Genomic DNA, 22,671 nt, shown 5'->3' with positions numbered 1-22,671 from the left:
CTACAAATTTACCATGTCTAGTACTCTTCGATCCTTGTAAAGATCTGAATTTTCATCTGGTATTATTTCCCTTCATCCTGAAGGGATGAATACTAAATATACATCCTGAATACTTCCTTAGTATTTCTTATAGCGCAGGTCTACTGGACAGGAATCCTCTCATTTTCGTTTAAGATGTTTCCATTTCACTTTCATTGTTGAAGGATATTTTCATCAAGTTCAGAATTCTAAATGACAGCGTTTTTGTTTTGTCTTAAACTATCTTTTTAAAAGCAGTTTTACGTTCACAAAAGTGAGCAAAGGTACAGAGATTTCCTATTCATATAACCCCTGACCACATGCATGCATAGCTCCCATCATTATCAACACACCCCACCAGAGTGGTACATTTGTTACAACTGATGAACCTATACTGACAGCATTATCACCCAAAGTGCAGTTCACCATAGGGTCACTTTTGGTATTGTACATTCTACAGGTTTGGACAAATGTATGACATGTACCCATCATTGCGATATCACACAAGGTACTTTCACTGCCCTAAAAATCCTCTGTGCTCTGTTTATTCATCCTTTCTCTCCTCTCCCCCCAACCCGCGCTTTGAACCGCTGATCTTTTTACTGTCTCCAGTTTTGCCTTTTCCAGAATGTCACACACAGTATGTAGCCTTCTCAGACTGGTTTCTTTCACTAGTAATATGTACTTAAGATTCCTCCATGACTTTTCATGGCTTGATAGCTTACTTTTTTTCAGTGTTGAAAATAATCCACTGTTTGGATGTACCAACTTATTTACCCATTCACTTACTGAAGGACCAGAGCAGCCTTGAATCTAGGACTGATTTTCCTCACTGATAAGGCAAAACCCTTCTAAATACTCTACCCAATACCCCGTAAATTACAAGAACTTCCACTACGGTGGGTAAGAACACAAACTGGCCCAACTGGCATAAGGATTATTCTGATGCTTTCAAAGGGTTCTACTCCCAGGCTCAGGTAGCTTCCTCACATGTATCATGCACTGTTCAATACTCAGATGAAGACTTGAGAAGTACTGCAGATCTCTGGAAAACTCTCTCTGGAGCTCTCTCTTCCTGTACTTTATACTGCAAACTCAATCCCCATGGCCTCCCCAGACTTCAACTTCTATCTCCTCAACTCAGGGAGACTGCTAACCTTCACTTGGATTCCCCCTTCCTATACTGCAGCCTGGAAACTCTCTCCAGCCAGTAAGCTGGAAAACTGCAGGGCTCATCTTGTTTCCCTTCTTTCATGAATCAATGAGTTGTGCTGTCTAATGTCAGATTTTTTGTTTGTTTGAGGCAAAGGGATAAACCTGGCCTCTGTTAACTCAGCTACAATTAGAATTCTACATTGGCAGGGGGTTTTGTATGTTAAAAAAAATGTCATTACATATTATGTTATTTCATCATTTCTGTTGTCTTTTTTTTTCCCCTCTGATTGCTTTTAAGATTTTTCTCTTCATTTTGGCTTTCAGCTTGATCCTAGTGTGCTCAGGTACTGTTTTTTGAATTTGCCCTACTTGGGGTTGCTGAGCTTCCTGAATTTGTGGGTTGATGTCTTACTTCAGATTGGTAATGTACTTGTAGACTATTTCTTCAATTATTACTTATGTTTTCTTCTCCTCTTTTTCCGGGATTCCAACTATACTCTGATAAAACCTTTGACCATGTTCTACATCTCTCTCTTATGATCTACACTGTTATGTTCTTTTTCTTCTTCCATATTTCTTCCTATTGATTTTGGACTCTAGGCTCTAGAACTTTCTAAGAAGATAAATTTCTGTGGTTTTAAGCCACCAAGTTTATGGTGATTTATTATAGCATCCCTAGGAAACAAATACAGCCATTATATATCCATACTGAAATTGAACAATTAAATAAATGGATAGCAGATGGTGGGAGCCAAGTTTCTCACTGTTGCAATGGGCAGTTATGAACAAAGAAGGCTACAGTGATCCATGTAGTAATGGGTTAGAGTTGGAAACATCAGTATAAACTCATGAGTTCATGAGTATGCTATATATAAATCTTGTAAGTTCTATCTGGTTATATAGAGAAATATCTATAGATATATGTATATATACACATATATACCCTTGCTGTTAGCTCAAAAGGCCAAGAAACAGTGACACTCTAGTAGCAACAAGCACATACAGAGCTCAGATCTTGGTTTCTAATACCATTCTCTAGTAAAATGAACCAGGGCTCCTTGGAGAAATGTCTGGTTCTAGGCTAGGGCAGGGAATACAGATGATGAGTCTGGAACATCTTATAGTACCATAAAGTAAGCAGGTGTGGGAGGAAAACAAACAAAAAAGACGGGGTATATCAGAGACACAGGAGCCAACCCAAAGTGCCCCTCTGATAAGCTGGAACAGTTTGAGCAACAAAACAAAGTAGTTTTGGATTATAATCCGAAGTATAAATACCTATACATCCTCACTGATGCAAATAAATGTCTGAATCACTAAGTAAATTGCTGAATAATGAATAATTGAGTAAATAAATGAGGAAGAACAGACAAATCTTCCATTCACAAAAATTTCAAGTAATTTATGGAATTATCAAAAAGATGGAGCATAATTCTCCATGCCTTCAGCACTGGCCTCACATAGTAACTTCCTCCCAAAGTTTATATTATGGAGAATGGGGGGGGGGGGGAGGGAGTAACTTTACAGTAGAGAAACATGATGACATTGCCTCAGGTAGGGGATGAAGGGCAGTATCAACAGTAGTAAGTCATGTTGATAATATATACCCTTGATGTGATGTGATGAGAATGACACTTTACCTCTGTGGTCTTCCTCCCAAAAATCAATAACCCAAGTCTATCTAATCATGAGAAAAAAATCTCATGAGAGTTGAGGGACTCTACAAAGTAACTGGTAATCCTCAAAAATATCAAGGTCATCAAAAACAAGGAAACTCTGAGAAACTGTCACGGGCAAGAGGAGCATGAGGAGACATGATAATTAAATGTACTGTGAGATCCTGGATGGGATCCCAGAACAGAAAAAGGACACTGGGTAAAAACTAAGAAAATCTAAGCATAGATTTTAGGTAATAATAATGTTATCAATTTGGTTCATTAATCATGACAAATGTACTATACTAGTAAGATGTTAATAATTTTTTTTAAAAAAGGACCTAAAGTGATTAACAATCATTTGTAATAAATGGACACTGTTTAAGTCTTGATTAGAACAAGTCAACTCTAGAGACATTTGTGAATTAATCTGATAAATCTGATTTATGGACTATTATTTATGATGGTGACAAAAGATTTATTTTTAATTTTGATCAATATGATAATGTCATCATGGTTAATTTTTTAGCGACACAAACTACATAAAGGTGAAATGACATGTTGTGAAGGACTTTTAGTTTAAGGAAAAAAATAATAAAGCAAATGTGCCAAGATATTGAAAACTGTTGAATCTGGGTGATGGGAATATGGGAGTGCATTACATTTTTTTTCTACTTCTTGTATGTTTGAAATATTTCATAACAGAATGACTTTTTTCAGTGTCCTTTTGATAACTTCTATGCTAAATATGATCATGGATATTTTCATTAAAGAACATTCTACCCAAGTACAAATATCTACAATTCTGATATTGCATCTCAGTTTTTAGTATACTGCTTCTTCAATATCCCTTAATCCAATAAATACGTCTAAGATTTAATAAGTTAATGTCCATCAACCGACGAATAAATAAAAAAGATGTGGTTTACATATATAATGGAATACTACTTGGCAATGAGAAAGAATGAAATCTGGCCATTTGTAGCAACATGGATGGAACTGGAGAGTATTATGCTAAGTGAAATAAGTCAGGCAGAGAAAGACAGATACTGTGTTTTCACTCCTACGTGGATCCTAAGAAACTTAACAGAAGACCAGGGGGGAGGGGAAGGGGGGAAAAAAGTTATAGAGAGGGAAGGAGGCAAACCATAAGAGACTCTCAAACACTGGGAACAAATTGAGGGTTGATGGGGGGTGGGGGAGAGGGGAAAGTGGGTGATGGGCATTGAGGAGGGCACCTGTTGGGATGAGCACTGGGTGTTGTATGGAAACCAAATTGACAGTGTGTGTGTATGTATATATATATATATATATATATATATATATATATATATATATATAAAAGATTTAATAAGTTAGATTTACGTTTTGAAAAAATGCCAAATTAACATTGCATTAGCATCAATTTCTATTTCTGTTACTGTTTCTATTACTGATTTTGATTTTAAAGACCTCTACCACATTTATCCTTCTGCTACAGTGTTGCTATAAACTTTACAATTCTTTAGAAGTACTCCTAATGTTTTGCTTGGCAGTTATAAAAAGAATGAAATGAAAATGTTTTAATTTTCTGAATTGAAAGTAGATGCATTATCTACTTTAAGGTTATAATAAATGCAAAGCAACTTGAATTGGGAAATTAAGTCTTTCCCTCTAAGTAATAAAAATGACAGTCAATAATAAGCCATCTACAAATTTTTCCTTTTACAGTCCTTTGTACAATTACAGTTGTGCATCTTATAATTCCATAAGACCTTAAATACCACTGGTGAAAATCTGGGCTATTGATTTCAACTTATTGGCTTTTTTCTTTTCTTTCTTTCTTCTTTCTTTCCTTTTCTTTCCTTCTTCCTTCCTTCCTTCCTCCCTCCCTTCCCTCCCCCCCCCCTTTTCTTTTCTTTTTTCTTTTCTTTTCTTTTCTTTCTTTTCCTTTTAGTGGTAGTGGTCATGGGATTGTACCTGGTATCTGGAAATTTATTTTGATTTTCTCCTGTCGTTTGTAAATTAAGAGTGACAATACTCCAAATAAAAGATGTTCAGACTGTCACAATTAGAATTCAGAATCTCTATGTAAATCTTATACTCTGGTCCTTAACTGCCTCATCTGAAAATGTCAATGCAATCTTACTTGCTTGAAGGCAAGGAGTTGAACTAAATAACATCTTTTTTTAAAATCTTAAGATGTGGGGGGGGGGTCCCTGACTGGCTCAGTTGGTAGAGCATGCAACCCTTGATCTCAGGGGTGGGAGTTCAAGTCTCACGTTGGGCATGGGGCCTACTTAAAAAAAGACAAAAAGAAATTTAAAAAAAATCTTAAGGTCTATAATTCTCAGTGACCAAATTTTATGAACAATAATGTGCTGCTTAAAAAAAAGTTTTTATTGAAGTATAATTAACATACAATGTCACATTAAAGTCAGGTATACAACAATACTAATTCAATAATTCTACTTTGAGTAATGCACGGAGTAATGTGCTACTTTCAAGGATGCATGTTTTGACTAATTTCAAAAATATAGGCTTTTTATTTTATATAAAATTATGATGCTAAATGATATCAATAATGAATGAAATTTAATCTTCAAATTGATATAAATCCATGACAGTTAAAATTAAAAGCCTGGATAAAATATTTGTTTCAACTGTCTTTTCCCCCCAAATTAAAAACTAACTAACTAAATTATGCAAACTTCACAATGTTCTCACTTCGCATGGAGTTCAGAGGGTTCCTGTGTATTCTTGAGAATTATTTCAGAAGCGCGTATGTCACCTCAGCTTTCACATTTGTTTAATTGATAGGACTCTCTTACTTCAAGCGGATCTCTCCTTTTCCTTCTTTATTTTTTCTTGGTAATATATTGCTCTTAGTTTTACAAAATGATTTTAGCTGTAGTTGGAAGTTAAAATTTTTTCCTTACTTAATAACACAGAAAGTTTAAAACCTCATCACACCGCCCCCTTTTTTTGTTTGGTCTCTGGAAATGTTATCTTCAAATGAAACTCCCACATCTGGGAACTGGCGACATACAATTCACTGGCGGAGCTTAGCTATTCCCTAGGGCTTATCATAAAGCCAAAAAGAGAATGGAAATTTTTAAAAAACAGAATTTTCTGCCTTCTTGGTTGAAGAACAGACACTCCTCAGCATGCAAAAAATAAGTTGTCTTACTAGCCTTACAATTTTTCTTTCATAAATAATATATGCTCAATGGCAAAAGATCTATAAAAACAAACAAATAAAAAAATAAGTCATCCATTATGGGACCACTCAGAAAATAAAACTGCTACATTTCTTTACGCTGTATCTTTTTTTTATTATTTTTTTAAATGTTTATTTATTTTTGAGAGAGAGACAGAGCACAAGCAGGGGAGGGGCAGAGAGAGAGAGGGAGACACAGAATCTGAAACAGGCTCCAGGCTCTGAGCTGTCAGCATAGAGCTTGACATGGGTCTGGAACTCAGGAACGGCGAGATCATGACCTGAGCCAAATTCAGAAACTTAACCAACTGAGTCAACCAGGCACCCCTGTATCTTATTTTTTTTTTTTAATGTTTATTGAGAGAGAGAGAGAGAGAGAGAGAGAGAGAGAGAGAGAGAAAGCCCACAGGAGACGAACAGAGAGAGAGGGAGAGAATCACAAGCAGGCCCTGCAAGGTCAGTGCTCGATCTCACAAACCATGAGGATCATGACCTGAGCTGAAATTAAGAGCCAGACACTGGGGCTCCTGGGTGGCTCAGTTGGTTAAGTGACCAACTTCAGCTCAGGTCATGATCTTGTGGTTCGTGAGTTCAAGCCCCATGTCAGGCTCTGTGCTGACAGCTCAAGGCCTGGAGCCTGCTTTAGATTCTGTGACTCCCTCTCTCTCTACCCCTCCCCTGCTCCTGCTCTGTCTCTCTCTCTCAAAAATAAATAAACATTAAAAAAAATGAAAAAATAAAAAGAGTCAGACACTTAACTAAGCCACCCAGGTGCCCCTGTCTTATTTTAAAAAATTTAAAAAAATTTTTTTAATGTTTATTAAACATTAAACTGTAAGATCATAACCTGAGCCGAAGTCAGGCACTTAACCAACTGAGCCACCTAGGCACCACCCCCCCAAAATTCTTTAATGTTTATTTATTTTAAGAGAAAGAGCATGAGCAGGGGAGGGGTACAGAGAGAGGGAGACACAGAATCTAAAGCAGGCTCCAGGCTCTGAGCTGCCAGCACAGTGCCTGATGTGGGGCTCGAACTCATGAACCGTGAAAGCATGACTTGAACTGAAGTTGGATGCTTAACCAACTGAGCCACTCAGGCACCCTAATCCTGTCTTATTTTTTAAATAATATTTTTATCATGTGCTTTTCCCCATCAGTCTGGTGCAGTGAGGATTATCTCCAGATGAAATCCAATATCCTTTCTGTGCTTGTAATGCCATTTCTTGACTGGGAAACCTGACTCCCATGATTTTCACTGTACTTACTTATTTCATTAAACCCTCTAAGAAATCAGCCCCTATCCCTGCTGCTGTACCTCCCTCAGCAATGCACTCTTCACCGCAGGTGTGTCCCCTGACTCCTCACCTGGCTGCACCTCCCACTCCCCCTGAGCTCCCAGTCACCACGCCATGTTACCAGGCCCCATGTGGAAGCCTCCTGACCCACTTGGGTTCGGGTACTCCTACTTTAAGCCCTCCTCACCATGCCTGGGCCCCAACTTCCTGCACAGAACTGTCCCGATGTATGCATACCCTTCACTCCTTGTTTGAGCTCTGACTCCCTATATCTGCTGCCACCCCATGTGGATGTCTACCTCACCCTGGTCAGGCCCTTGCTCCCCATATCAGGCCACCCCGTGTGACAACATGCACTATCCCACTTGGCTTCAGCTCCCCACACTGAGTCACCATTTCCCCCTGTACTGATGCACTCCTCACAGGAGCCAGGCCCTGATTCCCCATGCTGGGTACCCCCTACACACACCCGCGCGCGCGCGCGCACACACACACACACACACACACACACGGTGTTAATGCCTCCTTCACCCTATTCAGGCTCTTACACTCCATGATGCTCCCCCCACCCCCATGAATGTCATCCTCCACAGGCCTACACTAGGTTAGCCTTCCATGCTGATGACCTTCTCACTCTGACACCTGAAGCTAAGCTGCCTCCCTGCAGGTACGACCCCCACCCCACTCTGCTCAAATACTGCACCCTGAGCTGGATCTCCCCAGGCATGGGCATCCTACTTGGTCTCTGGCTTTCCCATGGCAGGCATCTCCCACCTAAAGATGCTCTATTTACCCTACTCTGGCCACAACACACCTTGATTTGGGCTACTTCAGCTCTCCCCCCAAACAAGGGAGTGCCCTACCTAACGTTTTCAAGATTGAATTGTACAGGAAGGGAAGGAAGGGAGAAGGAGCCATAATTATTTTGAATACTGTTCATTTTTCTCATTTGTTTTGGCCACTACAAAGCATTATTTGGCAAAGCAAATAGGTACACTAATCTTACCTTTAGTTTTATCTTGCCTTACATTTCCTTTTTGTTCTAACTTGCACTATTACTACTGTCCTTGTTTTATTTCTTATAAGCTGCATTTTGGTCAGTCACCACTAATCCTCTGTGGAAAATGCAGGGCATGTTGTGAACACATGAAGCAAGTGGGCCACTCAGCTACGTGTCCCCAGCAGCTAATACAGTGAAGATCAGAGTGAAACCGAAAATACTCAACAACCAGCAATATAATATAGACAAAGACACCAACCAAATAGAATGGGGGGACCTCACTGAGGATCGGAGTACTGGAAGACCCCTGCTGAACATGTTAACCCTTTAGGAGATGAATTGTGCGTGTGTGTCTGTGCGTGTGCGTGTGTGTGTGTGGAGTGTAGGGGTCTCAGGGAAGGGTCCTTCTGGAAGAGGGATGTTACTCAGGAGGTTTAGAGCAGGAGCTGTTTAACCAACTAGCATGGAAGCATTAAAAAACATTTTGAAACCTTAATACAAATTTGCTGAACAAGAAAGGCTTGCACCGTGATACATCTTGCTGTCTGGGCAAGTTCTTTAGTGAAGTTCTTTAGTGAAAGCACAGCCTATTCTCCTCAATACCAGAACCATCTCCTCAGGGAGGGGCCTGCAGAAGGCAGGAAGTGCACATGGGCCCCATCAATACAAGTTGTGCCAGGAAACAGCTGGCTACCTGGTCCACACATAAGCAAGAGAAGACTTCCAAACTTCCTCTAGTGAAAAACAAACCACACAAGTGTAAGAAATGTGGGCAAACCTTACAAGAAAAAATGGAAACCAAAAGCCAACTTTGCCAGAAAAATGTTGGTAGTGGGTGAGATACTAATCTACGTACGAGAAAAAGTACATTTTTGTCTAAAATCTGTTAAGTCTCACGGGAATCTACCCCCAAAACCAAAAGCACACTGTATACACTGTATGTTAGCCATCTGGACAATAAATTATATTTAAAGAATAAAAATGAAAAAATAAAGTCTCTGTTAAGTCAACTAAGAGCTATGATGCACACCCATAAGAGACAACCTGCTAAACCAGAGGTTTTATGTGAGGTCTCAGTGAAAAAGAACATAAAGCATCCTTGTGATAATTACAAAGAAAGTCACTTCTCTGAAGGGGTAGATTTAACATTTTAAAAGAAGGAATGGCGTTAAGAAATAAATGGCTATGGGCCATAAAATAGAAGATTACGAGTATTTTCAGAAGACACATTTCTGAATGCTATTCCCAAAACAGGAAAAGCTGAAGTCTCTGGTTTTTGTTTATGTGATATTTATCATCTTCTACCTTATCAAGCACCAAGCTCAAGTCTCTTTACATTTACAAAGGCTAAATAGGTCACTTCCTCATGCATATGAGAATGTTGTTGGTTCCCACCTCTGGCTAGTTGAAAATAAAATCATTCTACAGCATTTAAAAGTTTTCCACATTGTCCTTTTGTTTAGAGCACATTAGTATATTGATGGCTATACACTTTTAAAACTTGTCCACGGACTCTTTGCTGCTCCTCCCATCAAGAGGTAGGGTCTTTGTCCTCTTCCCACATAGTCGATCTGCCTGAAAAGTTTGTTTATGACCAAGACTGCTGTGGGCCTTTTGAGACTAGGACAGAAATGGCCATATGGTCCTGCCTGGCTCTCCTGGGACACTCACTCTGGGGGAACCAACTGTGCAGTAAGAAGTCCAACGATCCCAGGGTGCCTGGGTGGCTCAGTTGGTTAAGCATCCTATTTGGACTCAGGTAATAATCACACGGTTCGTGAGTTTGAGTCCTGCATCAGGCTCTCTGCTGTCAGCACAGAGCCTGCTTTAGATCCTGTCTCCCTCTCTCTCTGCCCCTCCTGCACTCATGCTCTCCCTCTCTCAAAAATAAATAAACCTTAAACAAAAAGAAGTCCGACTATCCTTAAACTACTATCAGCAGGTGAAGATGAATAGGTTACACGCAGGTGCTCCTACCAGAAAGCTGGGCTGAGCAACCAGCTGCTGGCTGGAATCAACCGCCACCTCAAGCGAGGCATGTGGGATGCCCAGCCCAGTTGAGCCTTCATATGACTGCAGCCCCAGCCAGTATTTGACTGCAAGCACGTGAGAGAGCCCAAGTTAGAACTGCCAGGCAGAGCCTTCCCCCAAACTCCTAACCCACAAAATCCTAACCAAAATCAAATAGTTGCTGTTTGCCACTTCAAAGTTGTGGCATAATGCGTATCAATGGCAACAGTAACTCTAATGCCCAAGGAAGTATTTTCTGACCAATTCTATCCCTTTTTGTACTTTCAGTAGAAGGCAATTTCAGACCCAAGTTGTATTAGCCAGAATAGACTAGGTTACACTGTGCTAAAATAATTTACCCTGAAATCTCAGTGGCTTTATTCAGCAAAAATGTGTCCTGTTCAAGTACAGGCAGGGAATTTTGTTCCATTTGGTGAGTCAGGGAATCAAACCCCTGCATGTGATGACAACTTGATCTCACATACTGCTGCAGCAGGTAACACTAACTCTCTAATGGTAACATCCTATAGCATATCTTCATTCGGAAAAAGGGTCATGCTATCTCGGCAATACCATTTTTTTTTAATTACCAAGTGCAGCATAGATTGGTGGTCTCCAACATGCATTCTCCTCTTGCTCCTTTTTTAAAAAAATTTTTAGGGGCGCCTGGGTGGCGCAGTCGGTTAAGCGTCCGACTTCAGCCAGGTCACGATCTCGCAGTCTGGGAGTTCAAGCCCCGCGTCAGGCTCTGGGCTGATGGCTCAGAGCCTGGAGCCTGTTTCCGATTCTGTGTCTCCCTCTCTCTGCCCCTCCCCCGTTCATGCTCTGTCTCTCTGTCCCAAAAATAAATAAACGTTGAAAAAAAAATTTTTTTTAATGTTTATTTTTGAGAGAGAGACACACACAGAGTGCGAGTAGGGGAGGGGCAGAGAGAGAGGGAGACACAGAATTTGAAGCGGGCTCTAGGCTCTGAGCTGTCAATATAGAGCTTGACATGGGGCTCGGGCTCACAAACAGTGAGATCAGACCTGAGCCAAAGTCCGATGCTTAACTGACTGAGCCACCCAGGTGCCCCACCTTTTCCTCCTTTTAATTATAGCAACAGCCCAAGTTTTAGCAGGGCACATAGCTGCTTGACTCAGACTGCACTTGCAGCCAACCATACCATGTGACTAAGCTTGGGCCAACGGGACATGAACAGGAGTGATATGTGTAATTTCCAGATCCTTTCCTTACAGGACTCACCTCTAGGACACTTAGCTTTTAGACTGAGAACAGAAAAAATAAAATCATTCTATCTACTTACCTACCTATCTACCTATTTCCTATCTATTGATCGATCGATCGATCTAGTTAAGCCACTTTAATTTTTACAAAGAACAGAGAGCAATGGCAGGGAGAGGGGTGTCATGCTAACGTAGCAACAACTAACTTTTCACACCTTCTCCTATTACACACCTTCATTTTATACTGCTATACATTTTTATTTCCCCCTTTTAATCTGTACTTTTGAATTTGCTGTTACATTACTGAACTTCCACTATTCTTACTTAAACTGAACTAACTCACATAGCAGCTTCCTTTGAAGACATGGGCTCTCTGATGTAGGACACAGACACTGTAGTGTGGGAGAGGGAAGAGTGAATTCAAAGGTTTATGATCCTGCCTCTCATCCTGGAGAGGTCTTTTTCTTTTAATTTTTTTCATGCTTTATTTATTTTTGAGAAAGAGTGAGAGAGAGAGAGAGAGAGAGCACGCATGAGTGGGGGAGGAGCAGAGAGAGAGAGACAGAGAATCCGAAACAGACTCCAGGCTCTGAGCTGTCAGCACAGAGCCCGACGTGGGGCTCAAACTCACTGACTGTGTGATCATGACCTGAGCCGAAGTCGGACACTTAACCAACTGAGCCATCCAGGCGCCCCTCATCCTGGAGAGGTCTTAAACAAACCCTCAAGTCTACTAAAATAAAGACCGGCAGCCAAAATTAAACTCCTAAAAAAGGGGGTAAAGGTTAAATATCAACAATAAATACTACCATCTTATGGCTCCCTTACCTCAAATTTTAAACTCAACCAATACAATGAAGGCAATCTGGCACCATGGCCAACACTGCAGATCCTGGAATCAGAACAAATCTGGGTTTGAACCTCAGCCTTGCCACTTACTACTAACTTGTCTATGGTAAGTTAACTGCTCAGGGGTGCCTGGGTGGCTCAGTCAGTTAAGTGTCTGACTTCAGCTCAGGTCATGATCTCATGGTTGGTGGGTTCGAGCCCCGCACTGGGCTCTGTGCTGACAGCTCAGAGCTTGGAGCCTGCTTCAGATTCTGTGTTTCCCTCTCTCTCTGCCCCTCCCCCCACTGTGCTCGCTTTCTCTCTCTCTCAAAAATAAACATTTAAAAAATGTTTTCATTTAAAAAAATAAAAAATAAAAAAGTTAACTGCTCAAGTCTCTGTTTCCTCACCTGAGGAAGGTGAGTAGAGTAGCTCATAGAATAGCGATGAAAATTAAAGAAAATAATACACATCGAGTACTTCGTACACAGCCAAAGGACTCAATGCCAGTTGTTATGGTAACTCTATTCCTTTCCATATGCTATTCCCTCTGCCTGGAATACTTCCTCCTCTTGTGGACCTGGGGAATTCCTTCACATTCATTATAACTCATGCCCTGTGGTGTGTTCTCACCTCTTCCACCTGCCGGGGGCAATCAACCTTTCCCTCATTTGTGTTACCGAGAAGACATGTATGTTAATTCTCCTTATCAAAGGATACTGTAATTGCTTGTTTAAACAGCTGCCCCTCCTCACTGTGAGCACAGTCCATTTCTTCTTCGCTAAATCCCACTCTCAGTACAGTACACATTGTAGGTTCTCAAATATGTTTGTAATATGAACTGAATAAACCTTTGAGTTCACTCTACAGTCAACCCCTTTGTTTTCTACATTAGGAACGAGGCCTACTTATTAATTATGCCATTCTTTTTTATCAAAAGAATTGTCCTATCAAAATAATTTAAACCAAAGCGTAATTAGTATTGATGATATTACAAAAGGCAGTTATCTGAACATGAATATCTACAGATACAGGCTCTCTAATGAGAATATTCTTATCTAACATTTCAAGTTTTTCTTGGGAATTGTAAGCAGATGCAATTGAAAGGTCTTAAAAATCACTGTTAGTAATTGAAAATGTACTGCTTTTGTAATAAGGAACAAGGTATTAGAATTTTAAGGATAGAAAATAATCATAAGAATACTTAGCATATATACGGAAATTATTACTGTATAAAGTCTTTTCACCTGCTTCTTCTAATCACCTTGTGATAGTGAAAGCAGCTGTATTCCTATTATATGGAAGGTCATGTATAATCAATAAACACTACAGCAAAGATGTAAATCTGTTTTGGCAGCTTTGGTGGCCTTTATTGTGGCCATTAAATCCAGAATTCAATAAAAGATGTTATTATTATTTATAATTTTCTATAGGGCAAGAGAATATACTGATAGATCTACCTTTGAGTAAGACCAGAATTACCATTCCCTTTAAATAACTTACTACCAGTTTCTGATGACAGTGACAATACATGGTCTTAAAAAGTAAAAGACACTTTGTAAGAGAAATTGGAAACACCAAACATTAAAATAAAATACCTCAATGCAGACATGATGCATTCCTCCAGCCTTGTTTCTCTGCAGAAAACCTGCAATTGGGCTGTCATTTCCCAGTGGATGAAGCAGTTCCATCTTGGTATTTCCCAGGTTGACAAAAACAACAGATACACCATGCTCAGGAACAGGGACCACCTCACTTACCTGGGCCCCCAGAACATTCTCATAAAATGCCTTGGCTTTTTCTAAGTCTGGCACTGCAATTGCTACATGATTGAGTCGACCCAGGTTCCACACAGGACCTGCCACTTGATGCGAGGACTGTGATGTGGAAAGAGCTTTTACTTTCGGAGCTGAAGTCTGAAGTCTGAAAAAAAGCCCTGAAAAATTGAACAGCCATTGATAGCCTTCTTGAGAATTGATGGATTTATTAAATTAATTAAAAAAAAAAACTAAATGACTAATACATATAAACATTATTTATATACATATTCTGGTTTTAATTACTGAAATTAAATTGGGGAGTTTAATGGAAAAATGACGTCAAAATTACTCACTCTGCCATGAAACAACTGTCTGGAATTAAAAAACTAATTGTGAGCTTTTTAGATTTAAAACAAAGATGGCATTTTTCATAACAATTTCTATTTATTGATAATACTTCAAGGACAGCTACACAGCATTAAGAATGACTTGCAGGGGACCTGGGTTAAGTGTGTGACTTCAGCTCAGGTCATGATCTCGCGTTCGTGAGTTTGAGCCCCTTGTTGGGCTGTGCTGACAGCTCAGAGCCTGGAGCCTGCTTTGGATTCTGTGTCTCCCTGTCTCTCTGCCCCTCCCCCACTCACGTTCATTTTCTCTCTCTCTCTCTCTCTCTCTCTCTCTCTCTCTCTCTCAAAAATAAGCATTAAAAAATTTTAAAAAAAGAATAACTTGCTATTCTCTGTATTTCACAAGGGGTAAGTTTGAAGCTGACAGGAACACAATACTCATTTAATGATGAGAACAAGCAATTTTCTCCTCTACCTATAACCAATTTTTTGTCTTATATTCTGCAATATGTATTAAAGCCATGCCCATTACAGTGCTCTTTAATAAGATTTTATTTTAATGATTACTAAAGAAAAGAAAGACAAGCAAACATTAAGAGGATGCTTAAACTTATGAGAATTCCCTCTGAGACCAGTTTTTTCTTATTGTTTCTTTTTATAATTTTGAAGACGAGAAGAATTGCTTCTGAATGTGAAGAAACTTCTTTCATTACGAAACTGAAGAGACCTATAATGTGTCCTCCCTGTGGATTACTGTTTCCCCAGTTCCCAAAACACTGGACTTTAAGAGCCGGATTCTCCCCAAGATGAAAACTGTATACATATATGAGGTCTAAGAATAATCTTGTAAAACTACATCACTTAATTAAAAAAAAGTACAAAATAGCATATTGAAGAACACATATTCTAAACAATTAGGTTTAGCTCTTAATGGAAAATACTTTAAATAGTACTTAGTATCACAGAGCTAAAAAATAGTTAATTCCTTTTTACTGATATTTTTGATAACAAGGAAATTAAAGTAACACTACTATAGACCATAGACCTTGTGGGGAAAGGCAGTCTCATATGTTAACCCCCACTTAACCACAGAAGGATGAAAAGTTCCTTGGCAAGAGATAAAGAGCCCACACAGCCTGTGTATCACACTGTGCTGGGAATATCTTTCCCTCTTCCAGACTCAGTGAGTGCTCTTTTGTCTCAGTTTAACGTGTGTGCATCATACGGCAAACCTGTTATAGCGGTCCTCTGCAGAGAGGGAACAGGGTTCTTTGTACTGTGACACAAGAGGGGCGTGCGCAAACTGTACTGCACTGACCACTGGGAGAGACCCATTGATGATGGTGGACCAAACCCACCATTAAAGATAATCTTGCCCTATCTCATTTCTATGTAAGTAAAGCATTGTTCCATCTCTGATGGACTCTCATACCAAGATGCAATGGGCAGAAGTGTTTAGATTCCTCCTCTGGGACTGGTAACCAGTGCATGGTACTCTGCTTGACAAATGTGATGCATCATAGGTCAGCAGAAGGCAAAATTCCACCTAAGATAGTCTTCTGGTATGCTCAAGCCTGTATTATTGGTTACTGAAATATCCAAAGGTTGTCATTATCAATAGGTTGACACAGCCCAGTTCTATGGACTCATTTTATTATGAAATTCAAGCATATGCCAACTTAGTAAGCACATACATAAATGTACAATTGAAAGTAAATTTCATGAAAGGCATACCTAATCCTCAATAGGTGTGATGTGCTCTGATATTTTCTACTCTGTTGTATTTTATTTCAGTTTTTAAAAAATTCTGGTACTACCTACCAAACATCTACCTTGTTAAGTTTGTTGTATAGATATTTGATGTAAAAAATATAATACAGTGCCAGACATATATAACAGGTGCACAACAAATTCAGCCATTCTTATTGTTACTGACATACAATAATTGTTTGCTGAGTGGCATGCAGAAACTATCTCAAGGGCACAGTGGTAGTGAATTTTTAAAATGCTAACAACCGGGACACCTGGGTGATTCAGTCAGTTGAGTGGCTGACTCTTGATTTTGGCTCAGGTCATGATCCCAGGGTCGTGGACTTGAGCCTCACACTAGGCACTGCATTGGGCATGGAGCCTGCTTGGGATTCTCTCTCTCTCTGCCTCTGCCCCTCTCCCCTGCTTGTGTTCTATATAAAATTAAAATTAAAAAAATGAGAACTAAAAAATCATTGGTCAAACTGCTCTTTCCTTCTTTCTTTGCATCTCTACTATCTGTGCATTTTACAACGAAAGTTCGATACAGAATGTATTTGTATTATAAAAAAAAAACACGGTAGGTAGGGCCAATGAGCTTTAGAATAAAATGGATAAGTCCTTTTGCTCTGTGAAATTTTAAGAGTATGTCAAATACGGAGTCTAGGTATTTCTGAATTGTCCTTACCAGTATTATCTCTACAAGAGATGGGGCAACTGGTATTTCCTTGGCAGGCATCCTATTACTTAGCAATGGGACATAAATAAATATCAAAGGAACAAACAAAATGTCCAAGCAAAGGTAAAGTTTTACATACTGTACCAGTTTTTTGGGAGACATTTCTAAACCTCTGGCACTGAAAAGGAAGTCCAAGCAAGCCATGTCATTAGAAGCCTCAGTATAGCCTGTCTTTCTCCATAACCACCTTACCATTTGGAAATGGGAGAAAAGGAAAAAGTTTATTGGAATGACTGGTTCTGTTTCTTTTTAATAGAACATAAAATGAATCTTCACTCTATGTTAGGAAAAATAGATAATAACATCTTTATGTAATGTAAAAGTCAAGACTTTGTGGCTCTACAGGCTTATCTTAACTCTGGAAATGTAAACTAGTTTGAAAAAAGAAACATCACTATATTGGTTTTATTTGAGCCTTACGAATAGAGTAAAAATAAACACAGGGATGCTGGTAAGAATTCAATAATTCTATGCCACATTGGCATAGAGATTACTTAAATACATTTTTTAAAAATGAAGGGTTAAAAACATAAAAATAGCCAAAAAGCACATAAGATCCTCAATATCATAGCCATTAGGGAAAAGCAAATCAAAAACACAACAGGATACCATTTCATACCCATAACAAAACCTGTTGATGAGGATATGGAGAAATTGGAATCTGCTTTTTACATTGCTGGTAAGAATGTAAAGTGATAGAGCTGCCATGGAACAGTTTGGAAAACTCAAAAAGTTAAATATACAATTAGTATGTGACTCAGAAATTCCACTCCTAGGTACCTAAAATAATTGAAAACATGACTTAAACAGAAACTTGGACACAAATGTTCACAACAGCACTATTCCCCAATAGCCAAGCTATGGGAGATGATTCATAGCCATACAATGGAATATTATCCATACAATGAATATGAAGCAATGATACAACATGGATGAACCTTGAAAACATTATGTGAAGTGACAGAGTCAGACATAAAAGGTCATATACTGTATGACTCCATTTATATAAAATATCCAGAATGGGGAAGTCCACAGAGACAAGAAGCAGGATAGTGGCTGTCAAGGGCTAGAGGGAGAAGGGAATGGGGATTGACTGAATTGGCATGAGATTTACTTTTGGGGTGGGGAAAATGTCTTGGAATAAATAAAGGTGAAGGTTGCACAACATGATAAATGTAGTAAATGCTACTAAATTGTACATTCAAGAATTTTGTGTTATGTGAATTACCTTAAAACAACAACAACGGGATGATGCTATGGGCAAAATGTGAAATTCTGTAGACCAAGCAAACTGGAGCAGGAAACCTGGAATAAAGGGGTACCGTGATATAGATCCTTGTAGACACTTAATAAAAAATGATTTCTGAAAAGTCTGTGAACCTTTAAAAAGTTATACTTTCTCCTTTGCCTTTGGCAACTTTTATTGTATTTTAAAAGGTTTCCTTTTAAAAAATATTTATTGTTTATTTTTGAGAGAGACAGAGAACGAGCAGGGGAGGGACAGAGAAAGAGAGAGAGAGAGAGAGAGAGAGAGAAAGAGAGAGAGAGAGAGAGAGACTGACTCTGAAGCAGGCTCCAGGCTCCGAGCTGTCAGCACAGAGCCTGACACAGGGCTCGAACTCATGAACTACAAGATTAAGACTTGAGCCGAAGTTGGACGCTTAACTGATTAAGCCATCCAGGAGCCCAAGTCCTTGGCAACTTTTAAAAGATATTTTTATTTAAGGTTGACCTCTGACTGGTTGGAATTTACAAGTGTAGCTTTACGTTTCTCTGTCTTCCATCTCAGAAAGGTACAACTGCATTACTTTGAACTCTATAATGTGTAATTTGTGACTATTCCACATAGTTTCACAATAAACTACAATGTACAAATATATGAATAAATACATCAGATATTTAAAAACAGGAGCGTTAAAATCCAATAGGATTGCAAAGATGAGTATCTACAGATTTATAAAACAAATGATGTCCACATATCAGGAAATCTGATATGCAAGAAATAGATATGTTACCAAATCTGGTGTGTGTGTTAACTCTGACTCCTATCTGTCCCTCAATATGGCTCTTGCTAAATACTGTTAATGCTGTGACTTAAAAATAACATTGCATTTCCTTCCATCCATTTATTTCAGACACCAGGCTTTCCAAACATTGGCTCCAAATAAGTAAAGGTTTAGTTGGAAGGGTCTATACTCAAATGCATTAATGGTTCTTACTGTTTAAAGACACTGTATGTTAAATTTGTACATAAAGTTTCACAGAATTGTGACACTTGTAATAAGGTCTTGCTAACATCTTATTGAGATATAATTTATACACTATAAGGATCACCCATTTGAAGTGTACAATTCAATGTCTTCTTACATATTTTCAAAGTTGTACAAACTTTACATAATCTAATTTAGAACATGTAATAAGTTGTTAAGTCTGAACGTTTGCATATCTTGTTCGAGGAAATGTAACACATTTAGAAAGCCAATCATCAGAAGTGCCTTCAAGATGGTTGGTAAGAAGACCACATATTTTGAGCATTCAACAAGTGGATTTCACAGCATCATATAATATTTTCGACCTATTTAAAACTATGGTCAGGAATAACTTTTTATTCATCACAGTCAGCAAACAGACCATGTTTCTGTTACCCCACTTACACATGACTCCATAATAAAAGTAAATGTCTCCTCATAGTCCTATAACTTGGCCACTGTTGTCTCCTAATTGGTTCAACTTCCATTTTTAAAACTAACCTTTTCACGAAGCCAATCCTTTGCAAGCCAAACTGGAATTTACTGTGTGTGCTTGACAGCATTCGTTTTTCTGAGCTTTTCCTATTTTTCTGTGAAGTATTATGTTCCTTAAAGATGGAGTCATAGGGGCGCCTGGGTGGCGCAGTCGGTTAAGCGTCCGACTTCAGCCAGGTCACGATCTCGCGGTCCGTGAGTTCGAGCCCCGCGTCGGGCTCTGGGCTGATGGCTCGGAGCCTGGAGCCTGTTTCCGATTCTGTGTCTCCCTCTCTCTCTGCCCCTCCCCCGTTCATGCTCTGTCTCTCTCTGTCCCAAAAATAAAAATAAACGTTGAAAAAAAAAAATTAAAAAAAAAAAAAAAAAAAAAGATGGAGTCATAACATAAAATTACCACATGATCCAGCAATACCACTACTGAAAATCGGCTTTTGAAGAGATATTTATATATCCATGTTCATACATGTATTATTCACAATGGCCAGAATGTGGAAATAACCCATGTCCACTGACAGATGAAAATTATAAAATGTGGTGTACACTTACAATGGAATATTTGTCAACCTTAAAAAGGAATGAAGTTTTGACACATAAGTGTCATGCTTTAAAAACACTCTAAGTGAAATAAGCCAGTCACAAAAGGATGAATATTGTATAATTCAAAAATATTATACGATGCTGTGAAATCCACTTGTTGAATGCTCAAAATATATGGTCTACTTACCAACCATCTTGAAGCCACTTCTGATGACTGGCTTTCTAAATGTGTTACGTTTCCTCAAACAAGATATGCAAAGGTATAATATTGTATATACAGCATCTGGAGTAGTCAAATTCATAGAGAGAAAGTTTCACAGTGGTTGCCAGGGCTAGGGGAAGAGGATAATGGGGGAGTTATTGTTGAATGGGTATAGAGGTTCAGTTTGGGATGATGAAAAAGTTCTGGAGATGGATAGTGGTGATGGTTGCACAATACGGAAATACAGTTGACTCTTGAACAAAATGGGGGGTTAAGAGTGCCAACCCCCAACACAGTTGAAAATCCACATGTAACTTTCGACTACCCCAAAACGTAACTGTTGACTGGAAGTCTTACTGATAACATAAACAGTTGATTAACACATGTTTTGTACATTGTATGTAATGTATATACTATATATTCTTATAAAGTAAGCTAGAAAAAAAGAAAATGTTATTAAGAAAACCAAGGGAGAGAAAATATACTTACAGTACTATATTGTAAAATTGTGAGTGTAATTGGACCATGCAGTTCAAACCTGTGTTGTTCAAGGGTCAACTGTATTTAATGTCACTGAACTGTACACCTAAATATGGTTAAAATGACAAATTTTGTTATGTATATTTAACTATGATAAATGAAAAAGTGGGGTTATTTACGGTTGAAGCATCTGAAATAGGAGGATAAATCAAAGCCAGCCTTTGCAGAACACTGTTTTCATTTTACTTTTCTCTATGACAAGATGTCTATATAATTTTTTTTAAAAAAAATGTATATTAGTACTCAGTTCTTGCAATAAATGTATGACTTGTTGGAAGTTACATTCCCTTCCTCTTTTTAACAAAAGTTTTTTTTAATGTTTCTTTACTTTTGAGAGAAAGAGAGACAGAGTATGAGTAGGGGAGGCGCAGAGAGAGGAAAACACAGAATCTAAAGCAGGCTCCAGGCTCTGAGCTGTCAGCACAGGGCCTAATGCGGGGCTCGAACTCACAAACCATATCATGACCTGAGCAGAAGTCGGACACTTAATTGACTGAGCCACCTAGGCGCCCCATCAGTTTGCCATTTTCTGCCTGCAAGCACTCAAGTGCACTCAGAAGGATCCAGGCCACATCACAGGCCTTACAGTTGTCACTACTGCTGTAAGAGTCAAGCATGGCAGCTACTTGGGTTCACAAATTACATGCTTCTGTTGCCACTTCATCTGTCAACCACAGTTCATACCTTGATTAATTGTGATGCAACTGTATTCCATGGGTTACTGGCATCCTACCACCCACCTTTGGCAAGTTTAGCACTGCACTCAAGGTTAAGAGCATGACCAAACCAATCCCCAAATCCGGTCTTTAGGGGTCTACCTCCTAGGACCACTCCCAAGACCAATTCTGTCATAGTCTAGGTCTAATCAAGAGGTAGAAATGACACATTGTTAAACAAGGAAAATCTGGTAAAAGGAATTATTAACTATGATAAAATAGTAACTGTGAGATATAAGGAAACTCTGTGTGATACCTTAGAGCTGAGCAAGAATACTTGAGGGACAATCTTGGAAGGGGTTCAGACTTTATGGGAGAAGGTATGATTCAGCCAGCAAATAGCAGAGAAGTTGGTGGGGTTAGGCAGGCCAGAGCTGGTTGAGGGTTGTTACCCTCCAGAGTGCAGGCAGGGAGCAGGCGATTGGCAACTGATGGTGTGCAGTGGGAATTCAGGCACTGGCAGGGGCAGAAAGCCTTGAGAGTGTGCAGGGCGTGCAGAGGGGATGATAGTGCAGTACACAACCCTCCAGACCATGACAGAGTCCAGGGTGTGGGAGCTGGATCTCACAAGCCTGGATCATGACCTCAGCTGAAATCAAGACTATGACGCCCAACCAACTGATCCAGCCACCCAGGTGCCCCCAGATAGCTTTCTCAGAGATAATGAGAGATGACTCTTTGTCTTATGAGTTTTTGTTTTTTGTTTTTTGTTTTTTTTTTGCAAAGGGTTACTTGCAATTGTGTGTGAGCTAAGATACTGTTTGCATTTTACCAAGGAGAGGAAGGACAGGCTAGGGAGGTGTGTTATTGTAAGAACCTGAGAATCACCTATTAATTAGATTCATTTCAACAAGGTGTGCTCAGCCTGTTACAATATTTTTTCATGTATACACATCACCTCTTTAAACTGCTAAGTGCTGAGACAATTAAAAATATTAAGGTGCACTTCTT

At 39.2% G+C, this 22,671-nt stretch overlaps 1 protein-coding gene across 1 annotated transcript in view; it reads right to left on the bottom strand.

Moving 5' to 3' along the window:
• Positions 1-22,671, bottom strand: part of MCEE (methylmalonyl-CoA epimerase) — a 29,228-nt gene that overhangs the window by 5,408 nt on the left and 1,149 nt on the right. The window contains exon 2 of the mRNA XM_047086743.1: positions 13,985-14,322. Within this exon, the coding sequence (XP_046942699.1) occupies positions 13,985-14,322 (338 nt within the window). The remainder of the gene's footprint in view (positions 1-13,984; positions 14,323-22,671) is intronic.

Source organism: Lynx rufus, unplaced genomic scaffold (assembly GCF_022079265.1).
Source record: "Lynx rufus isolate CCGP_SWC_20201006 ecotype Redwood Valley unplaced genomic scaffold, mLynRuf1.p SCAF_21, whole genome shotgun sequence".
Lineage (NCBI taxonomy): Eukaryota > Metazoa > Chordata > Mammalia > Carnivora > Felidae > Lynx > Lynx rufus.
This window is presented reverse-complemented; position numbering and strand designations above follow the sequence as displayed.